Source organism: Cryptomeria japonica, chromosome 6, assembly GCF_030272615.1.
Source record: "Cryptomeria japonica chromosome 6, Sugi_1.0, whole genome shotgun sequence".
Classification (NCBI taxonomy): domain Eukaryota; kingdom Viridiplantae; phylum Streptophyta; class Pinopsida; order Cupressales; family Cupressaceae; genus Cryptomeria; species Cryptomeria japonica.
The window spans coordinates 119,077,889-119,092,136 of NC_081410.1; the positions used below are offsets into that span (position 1 = coordinate 119,077,889).

The following is a 14,248-nucleotide window of genomic DNA, read 5'->3' on the forward strand; positions in this document are numbered from 1 at the left end:
TTTGCAATTGCTCGAGGTCAAGCAATTAGAGGATGGAAGGACTATAATGATCCCAAAATCTTGTACACAATTAAATCCGTTTGCTGCACTCTTGTTTATATGATGGATTGTGGAAATATCTTAGAACTGATTCTGAATATTTCCAGCCATGATAGAGGGAGAGAAGATTACAAGTAGGGGAATGGTGTTGGGATTATCTTCTAGGTACACCACCTCATTTTATAAGACCAGAGAGTCCCATGAAACCAAATGGGTACAAAGGATACTACCTTTGGGCGTATGAATGTTAGACTTTCGGGGCACCCTATTGTGATGGCCCTCATTTTCTCTATCATGGTAAATGGATGCATTAATCATGAGACGCAGGATGGGGGTGACAAGATTAAGGGGAACGGTTATAGTACACCTCACTAGGTATTACACCTCATATGGATGGCACATACCACATGAGGCCAATGGGGGATAAGGTCTGCCCTTGGGCCTTGAGTAGAGAGTCTCTAGGGCACCCTATCTAGTCATCCTATTCTATGCCCTTCTATGATTGAACTCACTCAAGCATAATTTAATCTTGTAATTAGGACTATGCTTTATATATGTATGATTGGTGTTTCCTAATTACTAGATCTATTTAATGAATTATGATTATATGTATTTCCTAACTAACTTGCAGGGTTTCAATCAAAGTGACAGGTATCTCTAACCCCTACCCCACTTCAACTAGGGAAAAATTTGGGTATTTTACACTCAAAAAACTGATACTTGGCTTAGTATTAGACTCGATGCCTAGAATAAACAAATTGAAAAAAACTATAAAATATAGAGAGTTTTAAGGATTGAAAACTTATTTCATGCACCCTTTAATAAATGAACTTTGAAGATAGTAATGTAATCAAATAGAAGCTACTTTGATCATATACACAAGCATACATCAATCATGAGTATACAACTAGATTTTGGCTAAAGGAAACAAGCTTTGTTATATAAATTATGAAATTTGTCAAATGTATATAAATCTCATGGATTATGAAATCTGTGGCTTCAAAACAAATATCGAAATTAAAATATGTCTATAGCTCAAAGGAGCTTGCATCACTTGTCCCAATATCAGAGCAAGTCTTGCATTGGCATCTAAGATAGGTCCTACATGATGATGCAATAATATTATCTAGTTGTAACTAAGTGACATCAACATCCAAGGGGTCTTCTCATGCTTTATTTGCTAATGCTCTATCCTTCTCAACCATGGCTATTGTCTCTTCCTCTTGATTCACCTAATCAAACCATGCAAGTTCCTCTTTGCTGAAGATGTATTTATCAACCTTGATGATCTAATCTGATTGTTGATCAACTTCCTCTAAAGTGATGGGAAATAAGTCAGTACCTAAGATGTATTTCTGAAGGTTGTAATGCTCATAGCCTCATACACAAGATCATTCAACCTTTGCACTAAAAACTTATTTTGTTTCTCGAAGTGTGTGTACTCCAACATACTTCAATTGTTCTTGCATTTTGAAGCACTACATGGTTGGCTCAAGATTCGAATTACAATATCATGAAGATTTGTCACCTTACCACTAAACCTTCCCACCATGCATTTGAAATGAGAAGAAACAAAATATCAATCTCATTGTCTAACTTTGAGTTTCAATATTAACATAAAATTTTGAACTTAAATTATGCCTTAATAGATTTTTACTTGGTTGCAATGTCATTTGAGTTGCCTCGGATATCTCTTGTGCAAAGAGATTTCCTTTTGCAAGCCTAAAGATCTCTATTTCAGTGATTATCTATGCTCTAACCAAAGGGTCAAGGGCCATTTTCTCTATGACTGTGTAGGGTGCACTCAGAAGTCAGAACCTCCTCAGCAGCCTTGAAATTTGGACAGAATTGGAATGCTAGATTGAGGAAATAGGTAGCTACATTTAAGAGTGCCATTGTTAATCAATAATGTCCCATATGAGATGATGCTTATTTTCAACTACAACATAAATGGATCTAATGGCTTCCTTAGCCCTATCCATGCCCTCATATATGTAGCCCATTGTGGGCCTCTCCCCATTAGCAACTTGTAGAATAACTAAAGGCTTTGTGAACTACAATCATTTTGAAACATTGACATAAGTGTGAACATAATAAGAAATGAAATGGAATCATGAACAAAAATATAATGGAAGACTACTCCTTTATCTATAGCAGCGTCCATAGTATCTTACTATCCTTGGAGGTATTATATTAGTTGGCCAAGAGCAGCATTCACACTTAGGAAAGTGTTATTGTTTCTAAGTCTTGTTTAATTTTAAATAAGTAATATTATTAAAGACTTTTTTTTTTCTTAAATTCCTCAATCTGGTTAAAAAATAGTGTAGATTTATTGAATTATTCAGAAAGGAAACAAAGTTGGATAACAGATTATAGATATCTGTTTCATACTCTTCAATTTCTGTCATAGTTTTGTTTTATTTATTTTGATTTTCCATATTTTATTTCCTAACATCAATTATCTCATCTAATATAATTTACAACAGGACAACTCGAAACCCTCACATGACTCAATACTACACAGGAGGGTCATCCTCAGGTCCTGCTGCTATTGTAGCATCTGGATTATGTGCAGCTGCTTTGGGAACTGATGGTGGAGGTAATGTTCTTGTTAGTGGTTAACATATATTAATATTTATGAAGTCTTATATACATTTTAATTTTACATTTATCCTCACAAATGAGGGGTGACTCACCAAAAACAGGCTCTGTTCGAATACCATCTGCTCTTTGTGGTGTAGCAGGCTTTAAGACAACATATGGACGTACAGATATTACAGGGTAGGTACAAACTTTCTATGTGCTTCAGAATTCACATTAATTTAAGTTTCACAAGAATCTTTTTTTTTTCGATAGACTGAACACAGTTACTTTCATTTTGTAGTTTTATATTTAAATTATATTTTGAGAAAAAGCTAAAATTATGATCCAGCGCTTGACCTATTCCGAAAACTAAAATTCAGGAATTTGTTTGCTATACCAGTGACTTCCCTATGGCTTCGATGGATTATCATACTACTGAATCCTGGACTCTTTCCTATAGACATACATGGATTTAGTGAGTCTTATGCTGATGAGTCAATGATACATTGATTATTATGTGTAAAATTGACTATTTAATCATCTTCAAAAGAAGGGAAAAAATTACATTAATGTTCATGAATGATCAAAGTCAGTCAGGAGGACTGTAAAATACAACCAGCCAAGATACCAAGGGGAAGTTCCCAAAAGCATCCCTTACAAAAGAAAATAAATGTGTATAATACAGAAATATATCTTGAGAAATGGCTAACTCAGTAACCTTCAGAACAAATAAATTACAGTATATTTTTCCAAGCTACAAAACCACTCTGGATGGTACAAAAGTGATACTGATTATGGTTGTCTGTAGAATTTTCAACTACACAGTATTCTTCAATGTAAAATTTGATAATATCATAAAGAGAATTGCCTGGAATAAAAGGGGCATGTGAAACTACCCTTGAGGAGCTGAAGAAACTAGTGTTATTAGCCTTTCGATGAGGTCTAAACTGAATGTGATGACATGTTATTGCCTGCCATTTGCAATATTAGTTCCTTTGGATTGGTCTTTGAAGAGTATCAAAAGTCCAACAACATTGTTGTCTCCTGGTATTTTCATTCACAGTGATGCATACAGATTCATAGGGTCAACTCTTTTGAAGGATATATGCATACGGAGACTTTCACATTACCACTAACAACTAAGTCAATCATTAGCTCACCTTTGAAGAGGGCACCAAATATTGATTCTGTATCAAACATGCAAAATAATATATCAACTTTCTTTCTGAGGAAACTTCTTCATGACAAGCAGTAAATCTGTATCATTAACAAGATTTGCTGTTTTGGATTAGTTTTTAGCGAGCATCAAAAGTCCATTGCTCAACTGTGGTTTTCTACTATTTGCATTGATGACGACTTACCAACAGGCTCATAAGTCAAATTTTTTGGAGGCATATTTTTCATATATGTTCTTTTATATAACAGCTAAATTAATCCTTGCTTCACCTCTGAACACTGCAGCAAAAATGAATTCTATATCAAACACAGAAAATCCCATACATAAACTTCTTGTATGAGGAGACTCCCACATAACAAGCTTCAAAGCTACTGCATTCTTTGAAGCTGGATCAGCATCTAAATATTGGTTTTTTGAGTTTATTTATTATGATATATAGTTGAAAAGTGCATTCTTCACACTTTTCCCTCTATGCTTTGCACCTAATTTGACATTCATCACTAATAGACACGATTTGGATCCATTTTGACTGTTTCCCAGTGTGAAACCCCTAAAACACTTCATTTTATCCAAACTTGACCCTTTCTGCTGCTAACTCCTGGCATTCATCCCTGCTTGTATCCTTGTGTCTCATGGACACCAGCTCACCCTGCTAATGCCCCCCAACATTTTAAATCCTATTTCCCCCACCCAATCGTTGTCTCTTTTGCAAAACCTAACCCTAACATGTTCTCAACAATCATTTAGGTCCAAACATGATTATTTATGGAAACTTTCTATCCGTGAAAAGCAACCTCCTCAATCTTCACCAATCATCTTGCACCTCTCATGCTATTTTTGGAAAGTCATTGTTGCTCTTTATGCATACACCACTCTTGCTGCCACATCACCTGCACATATAGAATCACACCCCTCAAAATTTTCCTACTTTCATGCTGAAACATGTAAAATAGGGGCTTGCCTAAGGCAAGCTCCTAAACAGGTCCTAGGCCCAACTATCCCTTCCTTATTGCTTCTCTAATGCTTTCTCACTTTCATTACATGTTTCTATTTAATTATCAACTCTAGTTGTTTAGTTGGATTTGATTGAATCTAAAATTTTCTTGTTGAGATTATAGTTAGTTAAAATCAGATTGACAAGTAGGTTAGACAACATTTAGAAAAGCTGTGTTTTGTAGCGTTTCAGGGATGGGGATGGGGGGGCAGTAGGGGATGACATTCCACGGGCCATTTTTAGGGGATGGTGGGGGATGACAACATATATGAATCTCTCTCTCTCTCTCTCTCTATATATATATATATATATATATATATATATATATATATATTTATAAAATAGTTACAAAACTTGGCCTTGGACTCGGACTCCGCGCCCAGACTTGGCAAATTGAAAAACCCAATAAATTCAGAATTTTTAAGGATTTAAAACTTGTTTCATGCACCCTTTAATAAATAAACCTTAAAGACACAATAACCTCATCAAATAGAAGCTACTTTGATCACATGTACAAGTATACATCGATCAAATAACTATAAACACAAATTTTAGCTGAAGGCAATAACACTTTTAGGTATATAAATATTTTCAAATGTATACAAAACTCATGGAATATGAAATCCATGGCATCAAAACAAATATCAAAATTAAAACTATAAGTTTGTGGCCCAGAGGAACTTGCATTACTCATCCCAACATCATGACAAGTCATCTGTTGGTGTTCAAGATAGGTCTTGGATGATGATGTAGCCATGATATTTGCTTGTGTCTTAGTGACTCGTGTGTATATTCAAGTGAGGAAGTTGGTGCAAGAGCATCCTGCCTGCTTGTGCCAAATGGTAATTTTAAAACACCGCCGGGTATACATGTATGCAAAATGTTGAATCAAAGGCAGCACACCTTAATTGATTGACAAAATACCTCAACGAAATGTGATATATTTGCATAATGGATTTGTAGAGAAGGCTTTAGACACTTGACAAGTGAATTGACAGAGTTTGTAATGGTAGAGTGTGAATAGAAACACCAAGAGTAGAAGAGAAATGAATCGAGGCAGAACAATTAAAAGATGGCAGAATATGCCTCGATGGGAATAGAGAAATGTGGGTCTTGCATAGAGGGAAATACCAGCCGATAAGGTGGGCTGTGTGGAAAATGAACAGATGGAGGTTATTTTAACAGCATTGAATTAGAATTTGAATAGCAGCAGATAAACAAAAATAAAAGATTGGGATGCATAGAATTTGAAAGGAGAATCAACAAGAAGAATGATATTTGGAAGAAAAAAGTGGGGAAGATGGAGGTGAGTGGTTAGAATGGGACGAATCTTTCCATTGTTGAGAGGTAAATAAAAATCCAGAAAATCACTTGAAGGAGACCTTTTTAAAAGGATTGAAAGCTGCTTTGATGTTACACAGAGTGTAGGAAAATATTTGAAGGACAAGAGAGCAATGTTGAAGCAAATTAAATGAGAAGAAGAGCAGAGGAAAAAGATAGGAAGAGGTCATGGGTGGCCATGAATTTTGTTTGTAAAACATTTTGTGTGTATTGAATGAAATGAAGAAAATTGATTTGAGTCTTGTTTGTGGCTATTTTGTTTTTGAATAAGGCAAAAACAGGTTTTGAAGGGATCCAAAACCCTTTAACAGAAAAGCAGAGAGAAGTCTAGACTTAACAAGGCGTTAAGCCAACGAAGACCACACGATCCAATTAGCCCCATAGAAAAACAAAGAGAAACATTACATCAAAGGGGCATTAGCAAAACAAGCCAAAATTACAAAACCAAATACCAGCAGATAAAACTGGATACAGAAACACCAGTAGAACCAAAACCAGCACAGGGATAGCAGAAAACCAGCATTACTCCAGTTGCTTCATAGACTGTTCCATCTCTTTTTCGATCTCAATCATAGTGTTGGTGATCTTCTTAAGCTTTTGAAATTTAGGAGGAGGTCCCGCTGGCTTTCTCTTCAAATTGCCTCTTGTCCTTTTACTAGGGCACGTGGATATGTCCTGATCATTATTGGTTTCCACATCCACCACAACTTTGAACTGGAATTGCTCTTCAAGGCTGCAAATAATGTTCTTGGAGCGTTCCACTGTGGCACCAATCACACCACGACTGGTCTTAACAACAACTTTGATGGACTCCTTAATTTTTGCATTTTGTTCTTCCTGAGTAGCCATCCTAACTTCATAGTCTTTTTTGAAGTTATCAAAAGTTTTCATTGTGGTCTTAAGGCATTTGATGATAGAGGCCTTCTCCTTGTCAGACCAGGGGCTATTCTCAGTGGAAGCCTACACATTATCCATTTTCTTAACCTTATCTTTAACTATCTCTAGGTGTAATGTCCCCTTATCAGACAGTATATTAGTTATGGTATAATTAATGTTTGAATCTTGCAATGAACTTAGGTAATTGGAAATATTATATAGTCAATGATAATGGTTAAGCCACTGGTTGCCTTTGATTTATACAATTAAGAGTTACTGGAGTGAATTGATATTAATTTGCACTGAGTGCACAATTACTTGCTATGACAATATAAATGTACAGTGGACTAGAGGTTGATGTTGCCAATGGTGATATGAATGGCTGTTTCTAATTTGAAATAGATAACATGCATAGTTGGCTACTACTGTTCAGATCTGGGACTGATATTCTGTAGGATATACAGTGTTGTATCCAATGTGAATAGTCCTTCACTTCCGTCACACGATATTGAGTCTTGGCTTGCTCTCCTTAGGTTCTTTCCGCTGAAATACGAAAACCATCTGTAATACCCTCCATGCCCTCTTGGAATGAATTGGACTGTTTTAATATATGATGAGGGAGGACATCTGAAGAGACACGACTCTTGTCTCTTTGAAGTCGTTTCCCTTAACTTATCTTTTATCGCATCCTTTCACATATCACAAATTTGTTGTTGACACTTGGGCAAATGCTCCACTATAGCAATCCAATAAGGATGAAAATACTAATTTCCTCATATTATCAATTAGTGTCCATTTTCTTAGCTAATCGTTTTTCATCAATCATCGATATTAGTTGTTTGTCTTCTATGAAATTGATATGTTATATAGTTCTCTCCTTGCTCACATTAATCAACCCATTGTCTTAGCTATTCGTCGTCATGCCTTCTGAATCCCATACGGTAGTATTACAACCGTTGCCCCTATAATCGTTGGTAAGGTTAAGGGACGATAATCACTAGTCACATAAGTCTTAACGATCCTCATCGATTCCTTTGATCATTATCTCTGAGCATCGTAGTTTTCTCAATGGTGATTGGCGATGATGTGCACCTTTAGTCGATCGGTTTGCTGAGTTGATTATTTGATGATGAACGCTATTGTAAGTATGCTACTATTACTTTAGAAGAGATCTTTGTTGTAGATCAATATGCCCTTGATGGTGTTGACCACCGTTTGTAATCTTTAATGATATTGAGCCCAATATGTCATTCGTTGTTAACGTAATACCAAGCTTCTTGAGGTCTTGATTTGGGGATATCATAGTCTCCCCCTCTTGAATTTGCTTGTCCTCAAGTAATTACACAATCTTGTGGTGAAGATCATAACATTGAAAAATCGATGTCTCCTCCCTAGTGAGTGCAAGAGGCCCTTTATCTAGATTGGCCTTTTTTCCTTTTAGGAGTGTAACATATGGCCACATAAATATCTCTTTAGTAATGCAGTCTAGGTTTTGAATCAAACAATATCTTGTAAGTAGATCCTTCACAATTAAGAACATATACAAAGACACATAGTTAACTTGGGGTTAGACAAAAAAAAATAGTAACCAAATGTCAAGTTAAAATTAAACACTATGTTTGAACTTCTACTTCAATCTGCTTGTATGATTCCTTCATCCTTCCCTTCTTTCTTGGATGAACCTGCACATAGATTAGTCATACCCAACATATAATCATATAAATCAAAGTAATGATAAATGTTGGAGAGATTACTACTTAGTCTCTATTTCATATATTACAACTTGGAGGGGTTGGCTTCCTTGAGCCATTTGCCCAACTTGAGAGAGACTAGCTTCCTTGAGCCATCTTTGTCCATCTTGAGAGGGACTGGCTTCCTTGAGCCAATTAACCTAATCTTGAGAGAGAATGACTTCCTTGAGCCATCTCCTCTACATTTCTTTATGCTTGGAAGGAATGGGGGCTTCCCTTGAGCCATCTCTACACCAAGCCTAAGAGACTTGCGCTGCTTGGCGGCTCAGGTCAACCTTTATGCCATTCTCATTCCCTTACATTACTTGACTTTATATTAGTCTCTATTTATACTTGGAAGGAATGGGGACTTCCCTTGAGCCATTTCTACACCAAGCTTAAGAGACTTACTTGCTTTGTTTGGCGGCTCAGGTCAGCCTTTGTGCCATTCTCATCCCCTTCTTGGGAGGGAGGGAGAGCCTATCGAAGCCATTTCTAAACCAAGCCTAAGAGAGGTTGTTCTCTACAACTTTCTTACTCCACTTGGCGGTCCTTATTTGCTTTCCACATCCTTACTCCCCTACTTATTCTTTGGAAGAAATGGGGTCTTTATTGAGTCATTCCTACACCAAGCTTCTACTTGGCGGCCCTTACTATCTTGACCACCATTCTCACTTCCCTCTTTTGGTCTATTGGAACCAAATTGCTTAACTCTTTAAGGTAATGTCCTTAAGGATCTATATGTTCTAGCTAAGTCATAGGATACAGTGATTTTCATGGACGAGGTTCGAATTTAATCGAATTTCAAACTTCTATAAAAAAAAATCGAATTTAATCGAATTTCCTCTATAAAGCACTGCTATCCGCCTCTAAACACAACTCAGCTGGTCGTGGGTATTCTTTGTATCTATTGGGTCATGGGTGTTTGCAACTGCTGGGTCGCCCTCGGATTTTCTCCAACAAGGGTCACTATTTTGATAATTTATTAGAAGTATACATATATTTAAAAATAAACAAAATTATAGAAGGCGAATTTTATCCGAATTTTTTTTCGAATTTCATCTGAATTTCATGGCTATCGAATTCGAATTTGAATTCAAACCTTGTGACTTAGGGTTCTAGGATGGACCCTTTCACAAGTCATTCGTCCTAATTATTCTGTGTCTATATGCATTATTAAATCTCTTTAGGCAATTTTATTAATGATATCTACCTTCTTACGTTGATGCTACTTTAATCACAATATTGTTAAGCTATGTGGAATAGTATTCATTCACATTCAAAATAATTTTATTTTTCCTTGAATGTTTTAATATCTTCTTCTTTTTCTTCTATTTGATGTATTTGACCCTTTTTACATTGATGGCCGTGCCTCCAGGGTTCCTTGCATTTGAAACATAGATTCTTCCTCCTTAGGTCTTCTCTTTGTTCTAGGCCATCTTTGATTTGGCACCTATGTCCAGGTCTCCATATTTCCTTGCAAAAGTAGCATGGTCTTCCTTCCTCCTTAAAATCTTCATCTCTACGAGGGTTCCTTGGATAAGATTTGGACATATATTTTGGTTTCTCTTTGGAGTAGTTGGCATCAACTTTGATGGCCCTTTGTATAGCTTCACCCAAACTTTGGGGTTCCAATGGGTTTACTATCTTCTTAATTGACTCTTTGAGTCCTTCCACAAATAGATATGTAAGCCTTCCTTGAGAGAGATCTGGTACCATGACTGCTAAGTTTTGAAATTCATTGGCATAGTCCTCTACGGACCCTTGTTGAGTGAGTAGTGTTAATTCTTTGAAGTACCACTCCGGGTGCCTTTGATCAAACCTTTTGATGAGCCTTTGAGTGAATTTGCCATAAGTTGTAATGTTTTGGTGCCCTTGGGTGATGAGGCCACGATGCCACCAATCATGTGCTGTCTCGGCTAAGTGAAGAGTAGCGAACTTGATGGCATTTTCCTCCGTCATAGGACTTAGTGATAGATATGTGTCCAATTTGTGGACCCATGATTGGGTGGTAGATTTCCCTGACCCGTCGAAGTAGGGCAAGGACATTTTGCTTATCCTTGCCTTGAGATCTTTGTCGATGTGTCTTTTTCTTCTATTTGGATTAACTTGGCTCTTGACCTCATAGTATTCCTTAAAGGGAATAAGTCTTTGTACTTCAGGATCTAACCCCACATACATCTGTGCAAGTTCGTCTACACTGTTCGTTGCTGGTTCCTCTTCTTCCATAATATGTTCTTCTCTTGGTAGGAATGGAGGCATGGTTGGCCTAAGGGCCCAGCTTTGGGTTGAATGTTCATTCTCCGAATGGTTTGAATGAGTGTCTCTTCTTGAATTTGGGATGGGTCTCCCATGATTATTGTTTTTCATACTTTGAATAGCTTGTTGGATTAATTGATTGGTCTTCTCAAACTTCTCATTAGTTTGCTCCATGAATGTTCTAAATTCAGTTGCTAACTGTTCTGCCATGGCTGACGTACCTCTTTTGCGTCGAAAATTTTGCATGAACTATTTTCCACAGGTTGGCATGATTATGCTCTGATACCACTGTAATGTCCCCTTATCAGACAGTATATTGATTATGGTATAATTAATGTTTGAATCTTGCAATGAACTTAGGTAATTGGAAATATTATATAGTCAATGATAATGGTTAAGCCACTGGTTGCCTTTGATTCATACAATTAAGAGTTACCAGAGTGAACTGATATTAATTTGCACTGAGTGCACAATTACTTGCTATGACAATGTAAATGTACAGTGGACTAGAGGTTGATGTTGCCAATGGTGATATGAATGGCTGTTTCTAATTTGAAATAGATAACATGCACAGTCGGTTACTGCTGTTCAGATCTGGGACTGATATTCTATAGGATATACAGTGTTGTATCCAATGTGAATAATCCTTCACTTCCGTCACACGATATTGAGTCTTGGCTTGCTCTCCTTAGGTTCTTTCTGCTGAAATACGAAAACCATCTGTAATACCATTTATGCCCTCTTGGAATGAATTGGACTGTTTTAATATATGATGAGGGAGGACATCTGAAGAGACACGACTCTTGTCTCTTTGAAGTCGTTTCCCTTATCTTTTATCGCATCCTTTCACATATCACAAATCTGTTGTTGACACTTGGTCAAATGCTCCACTATAGCAATCCAATAATGATGAAAATACTAATTTCCTCACATTATCAATTAGTGTCCATTTTCTTAGCTAATCGTTTTTCATCAATCATCGATATTAGTTGTTTGTCTTCTATGAAATTGATATGTTATATAGTTCTCTCCTTGCTCACATTAATCAACCCATTGTCTTAGCTATTCGCCATCATGCCTTCTGAATCCCATACGGTAGTATTACAACCGTTGCCCCTATAATCGTTGGTAAGGTTAAGGGACGATAATCGCTAGTCACATAAGTCTTAAGTCTTAACGATCCTCATCGATTCCTCTGATCATTATCTTTGAGCATCGCAGTTTTCTCTATGGTGATTGGCGATGATGTGCACCTTCAGTCGATCGGTTTGCTGAGTTGATTATTTGATGATGAACGATATTGTAAGTATGCTGTGATGTCCCTACTAGTTATAGATCACTGTCGTGCAAAACAGATTGTTAGAATACAACAAATATATATATATATATATATATAACTAATCTAACTTGCAATTTAACTTTAAAATACTTAATTAACACAATCACAATTCTTATCTAATAAAAAAGGATATGAATGCCATACGGAGATATGTCCTTAGGCGATCGTGAAGCTCGCCTTCTTGGAACCCATCTTGGTTCCAAGCCCTCCAGGAAATCGAAGGTGAATTCGGTTCCTGTCTTGGATGTAATTTCTTACACCTAAGCCATCTAGGATATCAAAGGTTAATTCGATTCCTATCTTGGATGTAACTTCTTACACCCAAGCCATCCAGGAAATCGAAGGTTAATTCGATTCCTATTTTGGGTGTAATTTCTTACACCCAAGCCATCCAAGGAAGACCATATGTCAATTCCTTGCCTTGGATGATGCATCTCATCATCCAAGTCCTCAGAGGGGACCGGCCAGATCCGTCTCTTCTTGGATGAACTTTGTCAACCAAGCCATATATATGCATATAGATATTCAGTATATACTGCCTACCAGGGATTATCATAATCCCTCCATTAGGCTAAGGGAATTTCCTCCCTATAGCCTTCGTCATATAATCACATTTTTACATTACAATTTACAATCCATTATCATTTTCCATTCCATTCCTAACTCAACATGAATTCCATACATATATTCTAAAAACTATTCATTAACATGTTTTTAGGAATATTCATAAACATATATTGAAAATATCCATCATCGTATATTCACAGTTATTCATTAACGTATATTCCTAACTATTTATTAATATGTATTCAATAACATCTATATACACATATTTATCACATATGTTTACACATATCCATTAACATATTCATAAATATTCATTAGCATATTTATACATATTAATTAACATTTGAAAATCATTCATTAACATATAAATTAAAATATTCATTACTTAACACATATATACCTCTGTGAAACCACTTACCTGTTTGCAACCTGCCATAGTAGTTTCCAATTCTGCTGTTGCCTTCTTGCTGTTCACAAAGTTCTCTTTTCCGATCCTCCTTCCTACCCCCTCCCTTGCGCTGATGCACCCTTTTATATACCCTGTGGAGGGGAAAGGTTGCATCCCTCCACGGTCCCTTTCCACGCGAAGGGATGCGATGGTAGTCACAGCCCGACTACCCTCGCATCACTTCCTGCGGGGTGGGGGGGCTGTAGTCTTAAGTAGTTTAATTTAAATATATTTCTTTTTTTTATACATTCTTTATGGTATTTTTAATCATTTACTTTATAATATCGTTTACTATATAATATCATTTACTTTATTAAATCTATTAACATTTTAACCATTTACTTTATAATACCTTTCATTATTATTTAATATATTAAATGTATTACCAATTTAATTATTTATTTAATAATACTTTTCCTTTATTTTTTTATATATATTAAATCTATTAATATTTTAATCATTTAATAATGTTAACCTTATTTAATTAATCCATATTTAATGATTTATTTCCTCTTAGTATATTAATATAATTTAATAAATTTACATCGGTGATACCGTAGGGGTTATCACATATGCTACTATCACTTTAGAAGAGATCTTTGCTGTAGATCAATATGCCCTTGATGGTGTTGACCACCGCTTGTAATTTTTAATGATATTGAGCCCAATATGTCATTCGCTGTTGACGTAATACCAAGCTCCTTGAGGTCTTGATTCGGGGATATCACACTAGGTTGCTACTGCCGGCTCTTTGTTTTTGCTGGATATCCTTTATCTCATGGAAAATCTACTTAAAGATCTTAAAGGTATCGACCGCCCCATCTCTGGCTGAGGCTAGGACATCAGTCACAGTCTCCTCGGAATTGAGCAAATGCGAAGAGGGATCAAGGGTACT

The 14,248-nt window shown here is 36.3% G+C and overlaps 1 protein-coding gene across 4 annotated transcripts in view; it reads left to right on the plus strand.

Moving 5' to 3' along the window:
* LOC131053733 (fatty acid amide hydrolase) overlaps positions 1 to 14,248 on the plus strand; it is a 237,331-nt gene that overhangs the window by 40,075 nt on the left and 183,008 nt on the right. For all 4 annotated transcript variants that reach the window (XM_059207212.1, XM_057988365.2, XM_059207213.1 and 1 more), the window contains 2 exons: positions 2,526 to 2,638; positions 2,745 to 2,820. In XM_059207212.1, coding sequence (XP_059063195.1) covers positions 2,526 to 2,638; positions 2,745 to 2,820 — 189 coding nt within the window. The remainder of the gene's footprint in view (positions 1 to 2,525; positions 2,639 to 2,744; positions 2,821 to 14,248) is intronic.